At 38.8% G+C, this 25,289-nt stretch overlaps 1 protein-coding gene across 6 annotated transcripts in view; it reads left to right on the plus strand.

The window, feature by feature from the left end:
- The window catches only part of SETDB2 (SET domain bifurcated histone lysine methyltransferase 2), a 63,646-nt gene that overhangs the window by 28,466 nt on the left and 9,891 nt on the right, over positions 1-25,289 (plus strand). For all 6 annotated transcript variants that reach the window (XM_064373573.1, XM_064373574.1, XM_064373572.1 and 3 more), the window contains 6 exons: positions 8,986-9,549; positions 12,717-12,833; positions 13,455-13,624; positions 22,281-22,506; positions 23,005-23,104; positions 25,181-25,274. In XM_064373573.1, the coding sequence (XP_064229643.1) occupies positions 8,986-9,549; positions 12,717-12,833; positions 13,455-13,624; positions 22,281-22,506; positions 23,005-23,104; positions 25,181-25,274 (1,271 nt within the window). The remainder of the gene's footprint in view (positions 1-8,985; positions 9,550-12,716; positions 12,834-13,454; positions 13,625-22,280; positions 22,507-23,004; positions 23,105-25,180; positions 25,275-25,289) is intronic.

Genomic DNA, 25,289 nt, shown 5'->3' on the forward strand with positions numbered 1-25,289 from the left:
TCTTTAGTTGAACTGAATTTCCACTCCATATAAGTTGAGTTTTGACATAGGTAAATGTAAAAACAAAAGTACTGCTTCAGTGATAATTCTTTTAAAAGGATACCTACTTTTGTGATTTTAGGAAGTCTGAATGTGGTCAAATAATACTTTGGTTTGTCAAGAGTACACAGCTATTCAAGCTAGCTTAAGTAGTGGAATTTATTAGAGGTGTACGAGGTGTGCAGCTTTGGCCAGTGTACAGGGTGACATTGGGCTTGTGGGCTTGTACCACTGCTTAAAGACACAAGTGCAAATTTAAGCCATTATATGTGGGTTTTTACATAACATGCACACAAACCCAAAAGACTATTTTTTAAAAAATACATATACACACATGTACCTACACATACATACACACATATATGTAAATAAAATTGGTCTTGAAGAACAGAAAATGTAACATAGCAGGCCATATGGACACTAGAATTGGAACTGGAAAGTGAGTACCTAAGGTTAGGGTTGACCTACTCAACTCTACTTCTCTCTATCTGTACCAGGAGGTTTCTTCTTTTCTCACATGACCAAACATAGCTGCTCCAGCTAAACTCCAACCTTCTAGTGCAAGTGTTATCTCATGAGACATGTATATAGATAATTTTTTTTTTTTTTTTAATAGAGACAGGGTCTAGCCATGTTACCCAGTCTGGTCTTGATCTCCTGGGCTCGATCAGTCCTCCTGCCTCAGCCTCCCACAGTGCTGGGATTACAGGCGTGAGTGACCATACCCAACTATATTTTTTAATATCTTAATTTAAATTCTTTAAAGAGACAATATAAATAGCTCAGTATGTATTCAAGTGCCAACATCTTTGAGTACACTGAAATTAATATACTCGTTTTTCAGAAGAGGATGACCAAAGAAGGGACTAAGCAAAATAACAAATTTACCGACTGCAGTCTTTAAGATGAATACAGTTTACATTTATGTTTTAAAATGTCCTCTTAATGGTCATAGAGGATAGAATGACTTCCTACTTTAGCCTTGCCAAAAGCTAGATAATCAGTTGGCAGCCTCTAATCTGTGCTCCACCTTGATGTTCAGGGTGACTAACGACAGAGCAATTGTCAAACCATATGCAGACTGAGAATTCCTTACCCAGAGGCTGGCATGCAGGTCCAGACAGCTGTTGGTAACCATGCTTACTCCTTATCCTGTGTTTACCTCTAGCACTTTTAATCAATAACTAGGTTTACAATACTGTACATAGAATTGGTTTTGTTTATTTCTGGCCTTTTTTTTTTTTTTCAGTAATGTATCTGCACACCTAAATAAAGTTAGTCTTCCTCTCCTTAAAATTAGGATGCAATTCGGTTACTTTATACCTAAGACTTGTAAGTTGGGTGTTTTCTTCCTTCTATTTAGTAAAGTGAGGCACAGATAAGAAAATAATCTTTTCTATGGTTTATGCTAGTGTTTTATGTTTTTCTCCTTTTCTGTTTTCTTCTCTCCTCCTCCCATTCTTCCCGAACTCTTCTTAAATGTAAAACATGTATTTCTCTTAGTGTTAATTGCTTAGTAACTAGAGTCTTACATCTCCTAGTTTTTATTTATTAGTCATAAGAAGAATACTTTTAAGCTAGTTTGGCTTTCTTGAAATGTAAATTCCAAAGTACAAGTTTTACCAGCATATTTACTATTACAAATTTTAGTCCTAAGTAGTTCTAATTGTATATTGTTCAGGAGTGGCTAACTTGGAGCTGTATAGCTGTATTTATTGTGTCATATGAGGAAATTATGTAAAGGACATTAAACTACTATTCAAATATTAGTTGTTATTTAAGAACTAAGGATAACCCAGATACTTTCTCTCTCACATATATCCTGAATTAATCCCTTCATATTCCAAGAAAAACTTACTGAGTCATCTGCATCAATAATTCATGTTCCGCTTCCTCCCAAAAGCAAAACAGAAACCAAAAAATTCATAGCTGAGGCCAGACACGGTGGCTCATGCCTGTAATCCTAGTACTTTGGGAGGCCAAGGCAAGCAGATCACTTGAGCTCAGGAGTTTGAGACCAGCCTGGGCAACATGGTGAAACCCAATCTCTACCAAAAATGCAAAAAATTAGCTGGATGTGGTGACGCATGCCCGTGGCCCCAGCTACTTGAGAGGCTGTGGTGGTTGGATTGCATGAGCCCAGGAGGCGGAGGTTGTGGGGAGCCAAGATTGTGCCACTGTACTCCAGCTTGGGTGACAGAGTAAGATCCTGTTGCAAAAGAAAAAAACATTTACAAGCAAAATGGGGAAATCAAATAACATTTACAAAATAATATACTACAGAATCCAATTTGAAACATATTTATTTGGTTAAATCAAGTTGAAAAAAACAATAGAACAGTTTACTATAGCTATAAATCTCTAAGTATATAAGTAACTTCAGAATGCGTAACCTATATCAAAACAAAGAACAAGGCCATGAGAGCCTAAGGAATGTATTCCAGTGAATTCTGAATGAAAGAAAATAAGGCATTTTTTCTCAGATAGACAAATAAATAGAATACCCAGAGTTGAGATTATACTATAATTCTCTATAAGAAAAAGTGGTGAGAAGAAACTTGACACCTAACAACAGGGAACATGTAGGCTTCAAGGACCAGCTTTGAAAAACAAGATCTTGGATACTAAAATAAATCAAGGGCCGGGTGCAGTGGCTCACACTTAGAATCCCAGCACTTTGGGAGGTCTAGGTGGGTGGATCACTTGGGGTCAGGAGTTTGAGACCAGTCTGACCCACACAGCAAAACCCTGTATCTACTAAAAATACAAAAATTAGCTGGGCGTGGTGGCACAGACCTGTAATGCCAGCTACTTGGGAGGCTGAAGCAGGAGAATCGATTGAACCTGGGAGGTGGAAGTTGCAGTGAGCCGAGATCATGCCACTGCACTCCAGTCTGGGCAATAGAATGAGACTCTGTCTCAAAAAAGATAATAATAATAATAATAAAATGAAATAAATCAAGGAATAAAAATAATTACTAAATTGGATTAGGCTAAGGAAGATAGAAGCTAAATGGGAAAGAAAAACAAAAGATGAGTTACAGAGTATATTTCTTACTATGCTATGTCCTTGGTAACATTATTCAAAAGTTAGATTGAAGTTATTTAGGGGAAATATTACCTTCCCTACCCCCTCATTTTAATGCATTAGGCATTACTACATTTAGTCCATGGATAGTGATGGATTTATGGTGATCATTTAGCTATATTCTTACCAATATTTTTTACTATCTTTTCAAGAAATTTAAAAGAGAATATGTAAAGGAATATAACATATTCACACCATCCAGAATTTAGAACTATTAACAGTCTATTGTATGTACTTTCAGTCCCTTTTTTATTTTATTTATTTATTTTTTTTTTGGAGACGGAGTCTTGCTCTGTGAGAGCGGGTGAGGCCAAGGGGAAGGTCTACTAGGGTAGAATGCAGTGGCATGATCTCACCTCACTGCAACCTCTGCCTCCTGGGTTCAAGCAATTCTTCTGCATTAGCCTCCAGAGTAGCTGGGACTACAGGTGTTTACTGCCACACCTAGCTAATTTTTTGTATTTTAGTACAGATGGGTTTCACCATGTTCCAAACTCCTGAGCTCAGGCAATCCTCCTGCCTCAGCCTCTCAAAGTGCTAGGATTATAGGCATGAGCCACTGTGCCTGGCCTCAGTCTCTTTTTTAAAAAGAAAATGAAACATTATAGTACCTCTGAACTATATTCAGCTTCCCAGCATAACAGGTTTCTTTGCCCTCTCTGCCTTTCTAGGAGCAATCACTATCAGTTATTTTTTAAATTTATAATTGACATAAAATTGTACATATTTATGGTAAACATTCAATGCAGGTATACATTATTTAATGATCAGGATAATTACCATATCTATCACTTTAAACATTTATCATTTTCTTTGTAGTGACAACACTCAAACCCTTCTAGCTATCTTGAAAAAAAAAAAACACTACATTGTTATTTGCTATAGCTCCCACTATGTAATAGAAGACCAAAACTTATTCTTCCTGTCTCATTTTTATTTTCTATTTTTTTTAGAGACAGAATATCACTCTGTCACCCAGGCTGGAGTTCAGTGGCACGGTCATAGCTCCCTGTAGCCTTGAACTCCTGTCACAATCATCCCACCTCAGCCTCCCCAGTAGCTAAGACTACAGGCACATGCCACCATGCCAGACTTTTTTTTTTTCCACTTTTTGTAGAGACAGGATCTTGCCATATTGCCCAGGCTGGTCTCAAACTCCTAGGCTTAAACAGCCCTCCCACCTCCTTCTCCCAAGTTGCTGGGATTACAGGCTTGAGTGACTCTGCCCAGCCTAATCTTCCTCTCTAACTGTAACACTGATCAAGACTAACCTCTCTCAGTCCCCCATTCCCTCCTACCCTCCCCACCCTCTGATAATCACCCTTCTACTGTCTACCTCTATGAAATCAACATTTTTAGATTCCAGATATGAGTGAGATACTGCTGTGTTTGTCTTGCTGTGCCTGGCTTATTTCACTTAATGTAATGTCCTCCAGGTTCATCCATTTACCAGGTTTATCCGTTGTTACTGCAAATGACAGAATTTCATTCTTATGACTGAGTAGTATTCATCGTTGTTGTCTGTGTATGTACATTTTTATCCATATGGCATTTAGGTTGATTCCTATGTTGGCTATTGTGAAAAATACTGCAATAAGCATGGGAGCGCAGTTGTCTTTTTGGTATACTGACTTCATATCCTTTGGATATGTACCCAGTGATGGGATTGCTGGATCATATGATTGCTCTATTTTTAATTTTTTGAATTTCCATACTGTTTTCCATAATGACTCTACTGATTTGCATTCCCACCAATAGCGTACAGATATACCTGAGAGATAATTGCAGATTTGGTTCTGGACCACTGCAATAAAGCAAATATCACAATAGAACAAGTCACAAAAAGTTTTTGGTTTCCCAGTGCATGTAAAAGTTACATTTACACTATACTATAGTTTATTAAGTGTACAGTACCATTATGTCTAGAAACAGTGTATATACCTTAATTTATAAATACTTTATTGCCAAAAAAAATACAATCATCTGAGCCTTTAGCAAGTCCTAGTCTCTGTGCTGGTAAAGAGTCCTGCCTTGATGTTGACGGCTGCTGACTGATCAGGGTGGTGCCTGCTGACTGTTGGGGTGATTATGACAGTTTCTTAAAATAAGACAGCAATAAAGTTTGCCACATTGATTAACTCTTTCACGAAAGAGTTCCCTGTAGTATGTGATGCTGCTAATTGACAGCATTTTACCCACAATAGAACAGGTTTCAAAACTGGAGTCAGTTCTTTCAAAGCCTGTCACTGCTTTATCAACTAAATTTATATAATGTTGTATTAATACATCCTTTGTTGTCATTTCAACAATGTCCACAGCATCTTCATGAGTAGATTCCATCTCAAGAGACCACTTTCTTTGCCCATCCATAAGAAGCAACTCCTCATCCCTTCAAGTTTTATCCTGAGATTGCAACAATTCAGTCAAATCTTCAGGCTCCACTTGTAATTCTAGTTTTTTGCTATTTGTATCACATCTGCAGTTACTTCCTCCACTGAAGTCTTAGGCCCCTCAAAGTCATTCATGAGAGTTAGAATCACGAATTAAGGTTGATATTTTGACTTCCTCCCATGAATCACAAGTGCTATCTAGAATGGTGAATCCTTTCCAGAAGGTTATTTACTTTGCCCAGACCCATCAGAGGAATCACTATCTATAGCAGATAATATTAATAGCATTATGAAGTGTATTTCTTAAATAATAAGACTTGAAAGTCAAAATTACCTCTTTGTCCATGGGCTGCAAAATGGATGTTTTGTTAACAGGCATAAGAACATTAATCTCCTTGTACATCTCTATCAGAGCTCTTGGGTGACCAGGCCATCACGGCTCACTGCATCCTCGACTCCTCAGGCTCAGACAGTTCTCCTACCTCAGCCTCCTGAGTAGCTGGGACTACAGGTGTGCACCACCACACCCCACTAATTTTTTTCTATTTTTAGTAGAGATGGGGTTTCTCCTTGTTGACCGGGCCAGTCTTGAACTCCTGGGCTTATGATCCTCCCACCTCAGCCTCCCAAAATGTTGAGATTGCAGGTGTGGTCCACTGCTCCTGGCTGTGTCTCTGTTTATAAGAAAATTATACTCTTATGTGTATTTTTGGAAATTTTATAAATAAAAAGTGTTTTAAATGTATGTTTCTCTTGACCTAGCAATTCCTCTTAAAGGAATGTATCTTGGTAATCAGGAATTTGGTCAAGGATTTATATATGAGGATGTTCATTAAAGTAGTAATATAGAGACAAATTAGAAACAAACATTTTTAATATTAAAAGATTTATAGGGCTGGTGTGGTGGCTCACACCTGTAATCCCAGCACTTTGGAGGCCAAGGTGGGTGGATAGCTTGTGGTCAGGAGTTTGAGACCAGCCTGGACAACACGGTGAAATGCCATCTCTACTAAAAATACAAAAATTAGCCAGGCATGGTGGTGCACGCCTGTGATCTCAGCTACTTGGGAGGCTGAGGCATGAGAATCACTTGAACCTGGGAAACAGAGGTTGCAGTGAGCTGAGATTATGCCACTGCACTCCAGCCTGGGCAGTAGAGCAAGACTCTCTCTCAAAAAAAAAAAAATTTATAAATAAATTGTAGTACATCCTTTCACCTGTTAGACTCTGAAATCCAAAAGCATCAAGACCCACCTGATTGATGAAGCTCTGTGAAAACAGGCACTCTCATTTATTGCTGAAGGAACTGACACTATTAGTGTCAGGAAGGAATTTGACAATATTAGTGAAATAACTAACCCATTTGCCTTGTGACCTAGCACTCTCACTCTGGGAATATGTTCTGCAACAATCGTGTATGAAATTGTTATTCATACAATAAGACTAATAAGTAATCTTATAGCAAAGATTATTACAGTTAAATTACTTATTAAAAGATCACTGTATACATTTACTGTATATGTTCTGAAAGATCACTTTATAAGCTAACTAGTCCACTATTGTGGTCTAGCCTATACTACATGCTATGGAAAAAAGTCCATTATTGCAGACTAGGTAATTAAATTGTGGGCTATGCAAAGGATTACTATACAGTTGGAGAAAGGATGAGGAAAATCCATATCTGTACATACAGTATGGTAACCACTAGCTACATGTGGCTATTTAAATCTGAATTACATAAAATGTAAAAATTCAGTTTTTGGTCATGCTAGCTACATTTAAAAGTGCTCAATAGCCACATGTGCCTACTGGCTACCATATTGGACAGCACAGATATAGACCATGTCTATCAATGAAGAAAGATTTTTTTGGACAGCACTGCTTTGTATAGTGTATTAATCCATGTTCACACTGCTGATAAAGACATACCTGAGACTGGGCAATTTACAACAGAAAGAGATTTTGTACTCCAGCCTAGGTGACAGAGTGAGATCCTGTCTAAAAGAAACAATACGTAACAGACATCTAAAGATAGAAAATACTATCTAAAACAAACTTACAGTTCCACATAGCTGGGGAGGCCTCACACTCATGGTGGAAGGCAAGGAGGAGCAAGTCACCTCTTACGTGGGTGGTGACAGGAAAAGAGCTTGTGCAGGGAAATTCCCCCTTACATCACCATCAGATCTCATGAGACTTGTTCACTATCATGAGAACAGCACAGGAAAGACCTGCCCCCATGATTTAATTACCTCTTACCAGGTCCCTCCCACAACACATGGGAATTCAAGATGAGATTTGGTTAGGGACACAGCCAAACCATATCATATAGCAAATACAGAACATCTCTAAAATAAATACCTGTATTATAATACATAACAGAAACCTAAAGATAGAAAATACTATGTAAACAAAATTCAGTTTTCTTGTGAAAGTTTAAAACCTGATTTCCAAACACATGGAAGCTTTTCACAGATTTTTTTCTTTTTTTTAGATAGGATCTCATTCTGTCACCCAGGCTGGAGTAGTAGTGTGATCATGGTTCACTGCAGCCTCAACCTCCCAAATCCAAAGAATCCTCCCACCTCAGCCCCTGAATTAGCTGGGACCACAGGCATGCACCACCACACCTTACTCATTTTGTTTATTTTTTGTAGGGGTGAGATTTCACTGTGATGCCCAGGCTGGTCTTGAGCTCCTGAGTTCAAGCAATCCTTCCCTCTTGGCCGCTCAAAGTGCTGGGATTACAGTTGTGAGGCATCACACCCTGCTGATTTTTTTTTTAATTAAAATCAATAACCACCCCATTTTCTCCTGTCAGTTTGCCATTTTTTCAGATGTATCAATATGATTGCCAGGTAGATTACATATTATGGAAATAATTCAGTTGGTACAATTGTTGACAGCAAACAGTATAAAGGATTCTTGATGAATTCATAAGTTTTCAGCCAGCCTTTGTTTTTTTGCATGCAAAGATCTTGATCCCAGCCTGCCTGAAGAAGTAACCTTCTTCAGTGCTTGATTGATTGCATGTTCTAAATGAACTCTAAATTTGCTAGGTGCTATGAAATACCTAACCGAAAGTTACAGCTGTAATCACACTTCCTGAAGTATTCTGAAATTAGGTATAAGGTAGACCTGGTGCGTGCCTGTGCCAGCTATTCGGGAAGCTGAGGCAGGAGGATCACCTGGGGACAAGAGTTTAAGGCTGCTGTGTGCTATGATCACAACTGTGAACATTCACCACACTCCAGCCTGGGCAATATAGCAAGGCCCCGTCTCTGAGAAAAAAGTTTTTAAAATAAATTAGGTATAATCTCTGTATGGCTGCAGAACATCTTAAAATGTGTATCTTAGAGTCTGGCTTATTTTAGTGTTGTCTAAAAAGATGATAGGAAATAATTATAGTTTTTTTATGGGGAATTGAACTATAAATTTGAGATACTAATGAATAATTTATTTTAACAGATCAACAGAAAATAAGGAAATTATCTCTCTGGAAGATAAAGTTGTACACTTTAGAGAAAAAGACTCATCTTTGAATTTATCTTACCAAAGTCATGACTGCTCTGGTGCTTGTCTGATGAAAATGCCGCTCACCTTGAAGGGAGAAAACCCTCTGCAGCTGCCAATCAAATGTCACTTCCAAAGACGACATGCAAAGACAAACTCTCATTCTTCAGCACTCCATGTGAGTTATAAAACCCCTTGTGGAAGGAGTCTACGAAACGTGGAAGAAGTTTTTCGTTACCTGCTTGAGACAGAGTGTAACTTTTTATTTACAGATAACTTTTCTTTCAATACCTATGTTCAGTTGGCTCGGAATTACCCAAAGCAAGAAGAAGTTGTTTCTAATGTGGATATTAGCAATGGAGTGGAATCAGTGCCCATTTCTTTCTGTAATGAAATTGACAGTAGAAAGCCCCCACAGTTTAAGTACAGAAAGACCGTGTGGCCTCGAGCTTATTATCTAACCAACTTTTCCAGCATGTTTACTGATTCCTGTGACTGCTCTGAGGGCTGCATAGACATGTGAGTAGAAAAAAATGGCATTTCAAAAAATCTTCTGAATGTAACGACCCTTGTTAAGAAGTCTTGCTATGTATAAATTTGTCTATCTAAAACCTGTTCAAGAGTCTACAGTGAGGCTGGGCATGGTGGCCAACACATGTAATCCCAGTGCTTTGGGAGGCCAAAGTGGGAAGCTAGCTTTAGCCCAGGAGTTTGAGACCATCCTGGGCAACATGGCAAAACCCCATCTTTACAAAAAACTTAAAACTTAGCTGGGTATAGTGTCATACATGTATAGTCCCAGCTACTCTGGAGGCTGGGTAGGAGGTCTGCTTGAGCCCAGGAGATCAAGGATGCAGTGAGCTGTGATCACACACTGTACCAGAGGCCTGAACAACAGAGCAAGACCCTGTCTAAAAAAAAAAAAAAGTCTACAATGAAAAAATTAACTCTCTCACTAGCAATAGGAAAAAAAAAACCTGTAATTGTTTACCAAATATGGTAATTTGAAACTTATTTCTTCCAAGGATGCATATTTCCTTTAATCTAGTACTAATACATTAAAGGATAATCAATAGCATTACAACAAATGATATTTAACAGTGCCAGACACTGTGACAAGTACTTTACATTCATTTTCTTAATCTTCACAAAAACCCAGAGGTAGATAGTATCTCAGTGTTATACATGAGGAAGTTGAGCCTCAGAGAAGTCAACATGGAAAGGTCATAGGGCAAATTGTAGAGACAGAAATTGAACCCATGTTCTTAACTGCTGGATTATATGTTGAATTTTACTTTTAAAAATCATTTGCTGGCTAATGTGATGCTTATAACTAGTATTTTTTTTTTAATCATAGTATGGTTTTAACATTCCATTAAAAAATGAAAATGTTCTAATACATTAAGACTTTGAAAAACATTTTAAAGGTGTGTAGTACACATATTTATAGGTATACAGATGTAGAGTAGCATTGCATTATATATACATTGATTTTAATGCAAATTTAGCTACCTATATTAGGCAAAAAAGAATAAGAGAATGATAAATAATTTAAATAGTATAGGTAATAGTTTTCACCATCCTCTCTATTAATTGGAGTGTAAGATGGGAGCTATATATACTGTTACCTCAGTTTGGCTCAGTTCCTTGAGGCCTCTCATAGAGAGAACCTCTCACTGTACTGTTTTATTCTGTTTTAAAATATGTATTTTATTTTGTAAAGATTGCCTCTAAATGTAACCCAACTACTTTATCTGGGCACTGGGCTCTCCAGAGGAAAAGAAACAGGTACCTGCACAAGACTGGGAACTAGGCCAGTATCTCACAGGGCCTGGAACTGTATTAATGAAAACCTGGTTAACAGCTGTAAAACCAATAGGGTCAGAGCCAAAGCGGTGGAGAAAGCACCCAACATAGAGCCGCACACAGGACTAAACCCCACAGAAGGTATGATTTCATACAAACATTTAAAGCACAAAAAGATGTTTAGGACCATGAAGGCAGCATGAGACCTGACAAGTAGGGAGAATTCACACTTGAAGAATCAGAGATAAATGTCAAATCTGATTGAAAGAGACTTTAAACAGGTATAATTAAACTGTCCCAAGAGGCTGGACATAGTGGCTCATGGCTATAATCCTAGCACTTTGGGAAGCTGAGGTAGGAACATCATTTGAGCCCAGGAGTTCGAGACCAGCTAAGGCAACCTAGTGAAACCCCATCTCTACAGAAATACAAAAATTAGCCTGGCATGGTGGGACGCACTTATAGTCCCAGCTACTCAAGAGTCTGAGGGTGGGAGGATCACCTGAGTCCAGGGAGGTCGCTGCTACAGTAAGCCAAGATTGTGCCACCACACTCCAGCCTGGGCAACAGAGTGAGACCCCCTTCTCCAAAAATAAAACAAAAACTATTAAGTAACTTAATTGTATATAACGTGAGCAATACCTAATCCTGTAGAAAAGTTAAAAGGAATTAACTAGATTTGTATATAGCATGGATGGGTCTCAAAAACATTATATTGAACAAAAATAGCAAGTTATAGAATAATACCTATAGTAATTTTTTTATGATGAAAAATACACAATGTATTGTTTGTAGATATGTGTGTATATAAAGCATAAAAGATGCCACAATAAATCTCTTGAGAGTTTAGTTATATCCATAATGTTTTACTTTTTAACTTTTCTTAAGAAGACCATGTATACGTGGTATATATACAGTGTGTATATTTTAAATTATGTACATAGGAAAAATAACTAGACAAAATGCTGACAACTAATTCTGGATGGTGGAAATATGGTGTTTATTATCTGTATTTTTCTGTACTTTTTAAACTTTGCATACAAAATCACATGGGAAAAAATAACTATAGATTTTTACATTTGTAAACAGAATCCAAATTAATGAATTTGTTGATTTTTCTTGTTGTTCTTTTCTCTTGCAAATGGCAGCCACCATTCTGACATGTATTAATTAATACAGAAAAATGTAGAAAATTGTAGAGGAAAAGACCTTAAAGTCACTTGTTCAGCAAAGAAGACTAAGATCCAGAGATTTTAACCAGCTCACCGTAGTCACATATCTAGTTATACAGCTAGAGTCCCAAAGTTCCTTACTCTGTATGGAATTATGGATCCCTGTCAAGTTAGTTAATCATCTGAATAGAGGGGAGAGTTCTATGGTTGCAAGTTTCCTGCCTCTCAACAGTATGAAAAAAGGATTCTGTAATACTAGCCAGATACCCAGTATCAATTTCCCCAATCTGTTTTTGTGTCACTGGAGTGAGAGAGAACTTAAGATATCTGCAAAACTACATCCTTAAAAATTTGACATATTTTATCCATTGTAAAAGAGCAGAACTAGCAGAATTCTCACAAACAAGCTTCTGTGCTGAACAGGGAAATGAAAGGAATTGATTTTGAAAAGCTAAACTCATATAGTTAAGTATTTATTTCATGAGCAAATAGAGATGTAGTGCAGTTTATAATTATTTATGAACTTTTGGTAGGTATTATCTTTCAAAGAGATCTATTTAGGGAAAAAGTTCATAGTGTTCATGACCCAAACAACTATTCTAAATGCTATTACATCTTTTAGTACATCATTTATGCTTTTATCAAGACAGTCTCTTGACTTAACTTGGTGCTTTTTCATTCTTTCTCCATCCATTGCCTTCCTTTTAGAACAAAATGTGCATGTCTTCAACTGACAGCAAGGAATGCCAAAACTTCCCCCTTGTCAAGTGATAAAATAACCACTGGATATAAATATAAAAGACTACAGAGACAGATACCTACTGGGTAAGGTACCTTGAGGATTTGTTGCAGGGTGTGTATATCTTCGAAGGTGGGTACTTTTTATCGTGGTCTGAAATCTTATAGATGTTGTTAAATCTGGTTTAATTTGGTTCTAATACCAAAAATTCGAATTATTAAGGAATAAAAACCTGTATATTTTTCATGGAAATGGTAGTCAGAGACTACATGTACATCATACAGAGTGTACTCGAACACTCACCTGCTTTGAGTCTGGCTCTTAGCCCTCTAGGATCAGCCTACTTTGGGCAGCCATTTTTCCATTTAAAAATACACCGTCTAGAACTCATTGGAGAATTGGGAATATTCAACATTTCAGGATACTGACTCACTTAATCTTCACAAAGCAGCCCTATGAGGTAGGTATTATCATATAATCCCCTTTTTAAAAATGCAAAGTTAAAGCACAAAGAGGTTAAATAACTCATTGAAGGTCATACAGCTAGTAAATGTGGAAGCTGTGATGGGAACCCAGGCACTCTACCTCTAAGAGCTTTCACATTTAGCCTGCTTCCCTCAGTAGTTATCAGTGCCAGTGAAGTGGAAATAAACTGCTTTTTGCTCTTTGGGGTGTCTGATTTTCTCTTTTGCGTATTTTGTTGACAGCATTTATGAATGCAGCCTGTTGTGCAAATGTAATCGACGATTATGTCAAAACCGAGTCGTCCAACATGGTCCTCAAGTGAGGCTACAGGTGTTCAAAACTGAGAAGAAGGGATGGGGGGTACGCTGCCTAGATGACATTGACAGAGGGACATTTGTTTGCATTTATTCAGGTAAAGCAAAGGTTTATTTTCAAATTATTCCAAAGTAGAATCTACCTTTCTGAATATCCATTTTCCTAGCCACGGCCATTGAGAGCTTACAGCAAGGTAAAGAGTAACAGTATCTAAGAGGAACATCAGAGGAAGGCAAGTGAACTGGGAACTTCAGCATTCTGAGATACCTTAGGAGGTACCACATGTTCAAGAAAAGAAAGGTTCAGAGATGAAACTTGGGTAATTGTGTGAGGTCCTGTTTTTTACAAGGCACGTTTGTTTTGTCTGCATGGCTACAGGTGCTTTGGGGTAAGGGTAGAAAACTTTTTTAAAAAGTAAAAAAAATTGGCCGGGCGCGGTGGCTCAAGCCTGTAATCCCAGCACTTTGGGAGGCCGAGGCGGGTGGATCACGAGGTCAAGAGATCGAGACCATCCTGGTCAACATGGTGAAACCCCGTCTCTACTAATACAAAAAATTAGCTGGGCACGGTGGCGCTACTGTAATCCCAGCTACTCAGGAGGCTGAGGCAGGAGAATTGCCTGAACCCAGGAGGCGGAGATTGCGGTGAGCCGAGATCGCGCCATTGCGCTCCAGCCTGGGTATCAAGAGCGAAACTCCGTCTCAAAAAAAAAAAAAAAAAAAAAAAAAAAAAAGTAAAAAAAATTAAATGCCTGGCTTGCCAAGGTAAAGATTACCTGTCAAAGATTTCCTTATTCAATGTTTTATGCTATTATTAGAATTTAACAAGTTAATGTGGTACCTGCATGTTGTAATTCAGTCAGTGACTTTAGGCAACTCACTCTGTTTGGGGGACTGCAGAGAGTTGTCGGTGCTGCAGAGCAAAACTTCCCAAGCAGTGTGTTACAGTTGTGCAATTACTGATTCTTTAGGGCCACAGCCCCAGGGCCAAACACATCAGTCTTCAGTAGTCTTAGGCATTTACCTCCAGGCAAATGCCTAAGACTACATAGCAAAAACCCTTATTTTCTGTGCATATCCTTATGTGAGAAAGTTCGGGAAACACAGCTTTAGAGCCAGTCTAAAGGGATTGTCCTTGACTTACTCTCGGCAGCTAGGCAGCAGGAAACAGAACAACTAGGTTCTGAATTCCTTATCTGAAAAATCAGGTTTATCTGTTTACATGACCAAGTGCTTAAAAAAGAAGAGAAAAATTTCAGGTTCATGTCAGGGAGAACAAGAAGCTTGCAGAGTTACGTGAATTCAGAGTAGTCACACTTATGGATCCCTGCCACTCCCCACTTATAGATCCGCATTCTACACAGCCTGCCTAGACATTCATCTCTCATACTTCTCAAAGTAACTCTTGGATGAAAGCTACCTATAAAATGCCAAGTGGTGTCCAGGAAGTATCATTGGTTTTATCTGTGTTGCTAGAAAATGTACCTAAGCTATGTCTTTGATCTAAGGATAGGTAAGAATATCCTGCTATTAATTTTTACTTGGAAACTATAATATTGAATACCTTGAAAGAAAATGCATAAACTTTTAAGATTTTAGTGTTACGCAAGACTTAATATGACAATGCTAGGTGCATATCACCACAGATTTAAATAGGTACTTTTTTGGTTAGAAAGTGTAAGTTTCAGATGATAAAGCCTTTTTTTTTTTTTTTTTAAAGAAAAAACCTTTAATTTAAAATTCTGATCTATGCATAAAATTCATTTTTATATCACGGTTAAATTTAGTACAAACTATAAAAATGTTAACACTGAAGTTTTCAACAGAAGTCTATTAAGATGCCTTAGAAAAATTAAACAACAGCAAGTCATTTACTGCTATGAGGTTAGTACACAAAGAAAAAAACATTCACACATTTTACTGAAATTTTCAGTAAATATCTTTAGCTGTAATACTTATAATTAAAAGTTCAAAAGTTTTGTGTGGCTCTATAGCAATTATACTTTGCAACGGAAATACTAAGCCAAGTCTTTTTGAGTTAATCAGAACAATCCTAGCTTAAAAAAAAAAATTGAAATTTTCAAACCTTAAAAAGGACACCAACTGTGAATGGAATAGGTATCATAACTTAGCTTACAGTGGAAGATGGTAAAAACTCGATGCTTAAGTCTGAATTGCACAAGGAAAATATTAGGGGAAAAAACACTTGGCTATTACTGATAGCTATCACTTTAAAAAAATATTAGATCATTCTTATATTAAAAACATGAAATGAATCCAAGACAGACAGTACTGAGTTTTTACACAAGCCTCTTTTGCATTCAACGTTGTTTATTGAGGAGTGAATGAGAGACTACTGCCAGACATGCCAATGACACTTCACATTCAAGGGCTGGAAGCTGGAAAGCTTCCCAACTGAGTCACTGTATAAGCCTTCCAGGAAAAAGAACCAAAGTGACATCAAATATGAGAACATGTGGTGTTTGATTTTGTGTTCTTGTGTCAGTTTGCTGAGAATGATGTTTTCCAGGTTCATCCATGTCCCTACGAAGGATGTGAACTCCTCGTTTTTAATGGCTGCATAATATTCCATGGTGTATATGTGCCACATTTTTCCTGTCCAGTCTATCATCGATGGGCATTTGGGCTGGTTCCAGGTCTTTGCTATTGTAAACTGTGCTGCAGTGAACATTCGTGTGCATGTGTCCTTATAGTAGAACGATTTATAATCCTTTGGATATATGCCCAGTAATGGGATTGCTGGGTCAAATGGAATTTCTATTTCTAGGTCCTTGAGGAATCGCCACACTGTTTTCCACAGTGGTTGAACTAATTTACACTCCCACCAACAGTGTAAAAGTGTTCCTATTTCTCCACATCCTCTCCAGCATCTGTTTTCTCCAGATTTTTTAATGATCGCCATTCTAACTGGCGTGAGATGGTATCTCAATGTAGTTTTGATTTGCATTTCTCTAATGACCAGTGATGATGAGCATTTTTTCATATGTTTGTTGGCCTCATGTATGTCTTCTTTTGTAAAGTATCTGTTCATATCCTTCGCCCATTTTTGAATGGGCTTGTTTGTTTTTTTCTTGTAAATCTTTTTTAGCTCATTGTAAATTCTGGATATCAGCCCTTTGTCAGACGGGTAGGCTGCAAAAGTTTTTTCCCATTCTGTTGGTTGCCGATTCACTCTATTGACTGTTTCTTTCGCCGTGCAGAAGCTGTGGAGTTTGATTAGGTCCCATTTGTCTATTTTGGCTTTTGTTGCCAATGCTTTTGGTGTTTTGGTCATAAAGTCCTTGCCTACGCCTATGTCCTGAATGGTTTTGCCTAGGTTTCCTTCTAGTGTTTTTATGGTGTTACGTCTTATGTTTAAGTCTTTAATCCATCTGGAGTCAATTTTAGTGTAAGGTGTCAGGAAGGGGTCGAGTTTCTGCTTTCTGCATATGGCTAGCCAGTTTTCCCAACACCACTTATTGAACAGGGAATCCTTTCCCCATTGCTTGTTTTTTTCAGGTTTGTCAAAGATCGGGTGGTTGTAGATATGTTGTGTCGCCTCCGACGCCTCTGTTCTGTTCCATTGGTCTATATCTCTGTTTTGGTACCAGAACCATGCTGTTTTGATTACTGTAGCCTTGTAGTAGAGTTTGATGTCCGGTAGTGTGATGCCTTTTTTGCTTAGAATTGACTTGGCTATGCGGGCTCTCTTTTGGTTCCATATGAAGTTTAAGGTGGTTTTTTCCAGTTCTGTGAGGAAGGTCATTGGTAGCTTGATGGGGATAGCGTTGAATCTGTAAATTACTTTGGGCAGTATGGCCATTTTCACGATATTGATTCTTCCTAACCATGAACATGGAATGTTTCTCCATCTGTTTGTGTCCTCTCTTATTTCGTTGAGCAGTGATTTGTAGTTCTCCTTGAAGAGGTCCTTTACATTCCTTGTTAGTTGTATTCCTAGGTTTATTCTCTTTGTAGCAATTGTGAATGGCAGTTCGTTCTTGATTTGGCTCTCTTTAAGTCTGTTATTGGTGTATAGGAATGCTTGTGATTTTTGCACATTGATTTTGTATCCTGAGACTTTGCTGAAGTTGCTTATCAGTTTCAGGAGATTTTGGGCTGAGGTGATAGGAGCTTCTAGATATACAATCATGTCGTCTGCAAATAGAGACAGTTTGACTTCCTCCTTTCCTAATCGAATACCCTTTATTTCTTTTTCTTGCCAGATTGCTCTGGCTAGAACTTCCAGTACTATATTGAATAGGAGTGGTGAGAGAGGGCATCCTTGTCTAGTGCCAGATTTCAAAGGGAATGCTTCCAGTTTTTGCCCATTCAGTATGATATTGGCTGTTGGTTTGTCATAAATAGCTTTTATTATTTTGAGATACGTTCCATCAATACCTAGTTTATTGAGAGTTTTTAGCATAAAGGGCTGTTGAATTTTGTCGAAGGCCTTCTCTGCATCAATTGAGATAATCATGTGGTTTTTGTTTTTGGTTCTGTTTATGTGGTGAATTACATTTATAGACTTGCGTATATTGAACCAGCCTTGCATCCCCGGGATGAATCCTACTTGATCATGGTGGATAAGCTTTTTGATGTGCTGTTGTAATCGGCTTGCCAGTATTTTATTGAAGATTTTTGCATCTATGTTCATCATGGATATTGGCCTGTAGTTTTCTTTTCTTGTTGAGTCTCTGCCGGGTTTTGGTATTAGGATGATGTTGGTCTCATAAAATGATTTGGGAAGGATTCCCTCTTTTTGGATTATTTGGAATAGTTTCAGTAGGAATGGTACCAGTTCCTCTTTGTATGTCTGGTAGAATTCGGCTGTGAAACCATCTGGGCCTGGGCTTTTTTTGGGTGGTAGGCTCTTAATTGCTGCCTCGACTTCAGACCTTGTTATTGGTCTATTCAGGGTTTCGACTTCTTCCTGGTTTAGGCATGGGAGGAGGCCACTGTCCAGGAATTTATCCATTTCTTCCAGGTTTTCTAATTTATGTGCATAGAGTTGTTTGTAATAATCTCTGATGATGGTTTGAATTTCTGTGGCATCTGTGGTGATATCCCCTTTATCATTTTTTATTGCATCTATTTGGTTATTCTCTCTTTTCTTTTTTATTAGTCTGGCTAGTGGTCTGTCTATTTTGTTGATCCTTTCAAAAAACCAGCTCCTGGATTTATTGAGTTTTTTGTAGGGTTTTTCGTGTCTCTATCTCCTTCAATTCTGCTTTGATCTTAGTTATTTCTTGTCTTCTGCTAGGTTTTGAGTTTTTTTGATATTGCTCCTCTAGCTCTTTCAATTTTGATGATAGGGTGTCAATTTTAGATCTCTCCTTTCTTCTCATGTGGCCACTTATTGCTATATATTTTCCTCTAGAGACTGCTTTAAATGTGTCCCAGAGATTCTGGTATGTGGTGTCTTCATTCTCGTTGGTTTCGAAGAACATCTTTATTTCTGCCTTCATTTCAGTGTTTGTCCAGTCAACATTCAGGAGAAAGTTGTTCAATTTCCATGAGGCTGTGTGGTTCTGGGTTGGTTTCTGAATTCTGAGTTCTAACTCGATTGCACTGTGGTCTGAGAGACTGTTTCTTATGGTTTCCGTTCTTTTGCATTTGCTGAGGAGTGATTTACTTCCAATTATGTGGTCACTTTTAGAGTAGGTGTGATGTGGTGCTGAGAAGAATGTATATTCTGTGGATTTGGGCTGGAGAGTTCTGTAAATGTCTATTAGGTTTGCTTGTTCCAGGTCTGAGTTCAAGTCCTGGATATCCTTATTAATTTTCTGTCTCATTGATCTGTCTAATATTGACAATGGTGTGTTGAAGTCTCCCACTATTAATGTGTGGGAGTCTAAGTCTCTTTTCAAGTCTTCAAGAACTTGCCTTATGTATCTGGGTGCTCCTGTATTAGGTGCATATATATTTAGGATCGTTAGCTCTTCTTGTTGCATTGATCCTTTTACCATTATGTAATGTCCTTCTTTGTCTCTTTTGATCTTTGTTGCTTTAAAGTCTATTTTATCAGAGATGAGAATTGCAACTCCTGCTTTTTTTTGCTCTCCATTTGCTTGGTAAATCTTCCTCCATCCCTTTATTTTGAGCCTTTGTGTATCCTTGCATGTGAGAAGGGTTTCCTGGATACAGCACACTGATGGGTTTTGTCTTGTTATCCAATTTGCCAGTCTGTGTCTTTTGATTGGGGCATTTAGTCCATTTACGTTTAGGGTTAATATTGTTATGTGTGAGTTTGGTCCTGTCATTTTGATGCTAGCTGGCTGTTTTGCCCATTGGTTGATGCAGATTCTTCATTGTGTTCCTGCTCCTTACCATTTCGTGCGTTTTTGGAGTGGCTGGTGCTGGTTGTTTTTTTCTATGTGTAGTGTCTCCTTCAGGAGCTCTTGTAAAGCTGGTCTGGTGGTGATGAAATCTGTGAGTACTTGCTTGTTCACAAAGGATTTTATTTTTCCTTCACTTATGAAGCTTAGTTTGGCTGGATATGAAATTCTGGGTTGAAAGTTCTTTTCTTTAAGGATGTTGAATATCGGCCCACACTCTCTTCTGGCCTGTAGGGTTTCTGCTGAGAGATCTGCTGTGAGTCTGATGGGTTTCCCTTTGTGGATAACCCGACCTTTCTCTCTGGCTGCCCTTAGTATTTTCTCCTTCATTTCAACCCTGGTGAATCTGATGATTATGTGCCTTGGGGTTGCTCTTCTAGAGGAATATCTTTGTGGTGTTCTCTGTATTTCCTGGACTTGAGTATTGGCCTGCCTTGCTAGGTTGGGGAAGTTTTCCTGGATAATATCCTGAAGAGTATTTCCCACCTTGGATGCATTCTCTTCGTCACATTCAGGTACACCTATCAAACGTAGATTAGGTCTTTTCACGTAGTCCCATATTTCTTGTTGACTCTGTTCATTCCTTTTTACCTTGTTTTCTCTAATCTTCCCTTCTCGTTTTATTTCATTGAGTTGATCTTCGACTTCTGATATCCTTTCTTCTGCTTGGTCAATTCTGCTGTTGAAACTTGTGCATGCTTCGTGAAGTTCTCGTGTTGTGTTTTTCAGCTCCATCAATTCACTCATATTCCTCTCTAAGTTGTCCATTCTCGTTAGCATTTCATCAAGTCTTTTTTCAAGGTTCTTAGTTTCTTTGCATTGGGTTAGAACATGTTCTTTTAGCTCACAGAAGTTTCTTATTATCCATTTTCTGAAAGCTGATTCTGTCATTTCATCACACTCATTCTCCATCCAGTCTTGTTCCCGTGCTGGTGAGGAGTTATGCTGCCTTGTAGGAGGAGAGGTGTTCTGGTTTTGGGTGTTTTCATCCTTTTTGCGCTGGTTTCTTTCCATCTTTGTGGATTTATCCGCCTATTGACTTTGTAGTTGCTGTCTTTCTGATTTTGGTAATTTTAAGTCTGCAGCAGCTGAACTCATAAACCCCCTTTTCTTTCCCCCAGGTGTTCTGGCCCAGGGGGTTAGCGCTTTATGCTTTTCAGCTGTGGGTTGCTACCATTTTCCCTGCCCACAAGGTGGCAGTCTAGTCACACTCAGCCTGCAGAGGCTTCGCTGAGCTGCTGTGGGCTCCGCCCAGCTTCCGTGTGAGCTTCCCTGCAGTCCTGTTTATATGGGTGTAGTTAGAACTGCTTCCGCTATGCTGGCCCGCCCCTGTAGTGACGGAGTCTCTGTAGTAGCGGGTTGTCTTGGTTACGGCAAATTGCCCTGGGAACTGCAGGGTGTTTCCCGATGGAGGACGCCCCTCCCCCACAGAGCTGGACCGTCCCAGGTTCAGCCGTGTTTCCAGAGGGGCCCTCTTTGCCCGGTAATCTCTTGGCTTGCCTCCTTGCCTCAGCTCCCCTTGCTGGCCCAGAGGGGACACAGTCTCGTTCACTTTGCTCAAGGAGCCACTGCTCCCCACCCCCGGTGCAGGCCGAGCGGCTGCTCTGGTCCAACCAGCGGCGCTGGGAACCCGTGGAGCTTCTCCGCCTGTGAATCTCCTGGTCTGTGGGCAGTTAAAATCCACTGCCCTGTGTGCCGCTGTGTCAGCCGAAGCAGCGGCTCTGAGATTCGTGGCGTGTCCTTGCCCAGGGGTCTCCTGGCTTGGCTTCCTGCTTCAGCTCCCCTTGCTGGCTCAGAGGGAACTCTGTCTCTCTCGCTCTGCATAAGAAGCCACTGCTCCCCGCCCCAGGGCATAGGCTGAGCGGCCATGCTGCTCAAACCAGTGGTGCTGGCGACCTGTGGGTCTTCTCCTCCTGTGAATCTCCTGGTTTGTGGGCAGTAAAAATCCGTCTGGAAATGCGGCGTCCACTCACCCTCTGCGCCTTCTCTCGGAGCTGCAATCCCGACTTCCTCCTAAGCGGCCATCTTGGATCCTCGCCTCACCAAATGCCGATAAAGCCTTTTTAACTAGACATAAAAGCTACAATTTTATGACTAGAGATCATCTCTCTAATTTTCTAGAGTACTTTCTGATCCATATCTTTGTTTTGTATTATTGTAGTTAAATCTCTTTTGTGTTATACCAAAACAGACAGATGGTTTTTTTACATACTCTATTTTTTAATATACTGGAATATAAGAAATATCACATTGGTCTTTGTCTTACAGCAGTTTTGTAGGATGAGTTAATGTGTTTATCTTTGTTGTAGAAAGTATGGGTTCTTTAGTCATGGAGTAGAAATAGAGGTTTCCATTTGTTGTTAGCAATTATATTCTCTTCTGTCTTGTTCAAACTCTTGAACATTTTTCCTTTTAGGAAGATTACTAAGCAGAGCTAACACTGAGAAATCTAATGGTATTGATGAAAACAGGAGAGATGAGAATACTATGAAAAATGTATTTTCAAAAAAGAGGAAATTAGAAGTTGCGTGTTCGGATTGTGAAGTTGAAGTTATCCCATTAGGATTGGAAACACATCCTAAAAGTGCTAAAACTGAGAAATATTCGCCAAAGTTCAGTAGTAATCCCAAGGAGTTTACTATGTAAGTAACAGCTGAGGAACCCAGAGTAAATCTAAATTATTATGGATTGACTGGTTCTTTTTCCTTCCCCTCTTTCTTTGTTTTCTCCTCATTTGTATTTATCATCTTGCTTTAAAGTTGTTAAGTCTAACACTTTGAGACATCCAGGACATTTAAAAATCTAGCCAACATACTGTCCTCAGTGTTCCATTTTCTGGAATTTTACCTTATATGACTTTAATCAGGTTTTTTATGAATGTCATAAGTTTTACTGTTTTTAAAATTTTTCCATTTTATCTGCAAAGTTTTCATAGGTTCTCTTCCTTTTTTAAAACGTACTTCAAAAACTATTTAAAGTATGATTTTATTTCCCTTCTGTAGGGAAAGGAATAAACGTAGATGTTCTTAATTAATTTATTATTATGGATATTTATGTAATAATGGATATTATCTGTACTTTAATAAAGAGAATGAAGAGAATTTTTAGTGATACAGAATCACTTTCTTTTTCCTTTTTAGGGAAATGAAGTATAGCAATATTTCAAGAATTCGATATCATTCAGTTATTAGAGGTCCTGAATCCAAGACAGCCATGTTTCAACACAATGGGAAGAAAATGGTAAAAACTGCAAAATGTAGATGGGGCCCTTCTTTTCTTTTTTAATTTTTATTTTAAAATTTTTTTTTTTTTTTTTTTTTTTGGACACAGAGCCTCACTCTGTCACTCAAGCTGGAGTGCAGTGGCACAGTCACAGCTCACTGCAGCCACAATCTCCTGGGCTTGAGTGATCCTTCTGCCTCAGCCTCCCGAATAGCTGGGACTACAGGTATACACCACCATGCCTGGCTCTTATTTAGTAGAGACAGGGTCTCACTATATTGCCCAGGCTGATCTCCAACTCCTGAGCTCAAGCAGTTGTCATGCCTTAACCTCCCAAAGTGCTGGGATTATAGGCATGAGCCACTGTGCCCAGCTGATGGGGCCCTTCTGAGATCATAAACTGTTGCCTTTCTTTCCTTTACTTAGCTCAAAATGTTTGTGTTACTTTATAGCATGTAGAATTTCTTTTATTGTTTTGGAATGGTTGACTGTGGAAATGCTAGGACCATGTTCAATTTACTTAGCATTGTCCACGGCAGTTGGCATGTTTCCAGCCTGGCTGTATGAGGAGAATGCTGGTCATGATCTGACAGTGTGTGCTCCACTGAGACTGAGAGGTAGCCCATTCTGAGAATTTGTGGGAGAAGCTAAAGTGTTCAAGAGTTAATAGTGATCTATGATAAGAAAAGAGACGAAGTAAGTTAGGTAAAGGAGAATAAGGGGTTTTGTTTTGTTTTGTTTTGTTTTGTTTTCTTTTGTTTTACTTTTGAGACTGAGTTTCACTCTAGTTGCCCAGGCTGGAGTGCGATGGTGCAACCTCCACCTCCTGGGTTCAAGCGATTCTCCTGCTTCAGCCTCCCCAGAAGCTGGAATTACAGGTGCCTGCCATTACGCCCAGCTAACTTTTTGTATTTTTAGTAGAGACAGGGTTTCATCATGCTGGCCAGACTGGTCTCAAACTCCTGACCTCAGGTGATCCACCTGCCTCAGCCTCCCAAAGTGCTGGGATTACAGGTGTGAACCACTGTGCCTAGCCAAAGGTTTTAAGATGTAGGAGAAAGAAGAGATGCAACCTTATTAAAGAATCATCCAGAAATATTTTATGTGGTAGCCTTTGAGGGTACCCTTTGCAGTCTGAACTAAGAAGATTAGTCAGAGACTAAAACATAGAAGCAAAGAAAGAGGAAGCAGAATGGAGAGAGACATAATGGTAGCTTATATTAGGGCTTGTGGATGAAAAGTAAAAAGTCTGCTCTAGGTGCTACACAAATATTTGCCCTCTCCCTGGTGTACAGTAGCTACCTCCTTAGGGTCAGAGAATTATGAAAAGATTGGCCATGGTGTCACACAGACCCAGGTTTAACCTCCAGCTCTGCTGCCTGCTAGCTGGGTGGTATCTCCATACATACATTTCTTTTATCTATAAAAAGATAATAGTATATGTCTCAGAGTTATGAGGATTAAATGAAATAAGCATCTATAAGTTGCTAAGCATAATGCTTAGCAACTAAGTGCTCAATACATGTTGACCATTCAGATACTGAGAACTTTCATAGTAATAATATGGTCAATGTGTATTGAACACTTAGTTGTTTGCCAAGCATTGTGCTAAGCATATACCCCTCTTTTAAAGTTAGCATTACTATTTAAAGTGACTGCAGTGTCTACAATGCATAAATACTGTCAAATTTGTTAACCTTTCTTTGAAGTAGAAACTAGCCAATTAGTGTTTTTAGTCTTTACACAACTTACAGTTGAAGCCAAATTTATAATCTAGTAATAACACTTTCTCAGTACTGAGGATGATTAGAATTGGGGGTTACAGACGGATGTATTAAGATTTTAATTCCCAAAGAATTTCTTGACAGTCTTTACAGCTGTGGCTTAATAAAGCACCTAGGAGTAGAACACAGTCAAAGGATTTGACACATACTGGCTCCATTAGCCCATTGGCTCCATGATACCAGCTTTGAGGCTTTGCAGACTAATCTAGTACATACAGACTATGATGATTGACACTTGATAAAAGAGGCCTAACTGCTAAATACTTTTTCCTGACCTGGAAAGTAAAGACGTCTTCCTTGTTTTTTTAAGGAATTTGTTTCCTCGGAGTCTGTCACTCCAGAAGATCATGATGGATTTAAACCAACCCAAGAGCATCTGAACTCTGAAAACAAGGGAGCACAAAGTAGGCTTTGTTTCT

The sequence above is a fragment of the Aotus nancymaae genome, unplaced genomic scaffold (assembly GCF_030222135.1).
Source record: "Aotus nancymaae isolate 86718 unplaced genomic scaffold, 86718_ANA_hifiasm-v0.15.2.pri h1tg000009l, whole genome shotgun sequence".
Lineage (NCBI taxonomy): Eukaryota > Metazoa > Chordata > Mammalia > Primates > Aotidae > Aotus > Aotus nancymaae.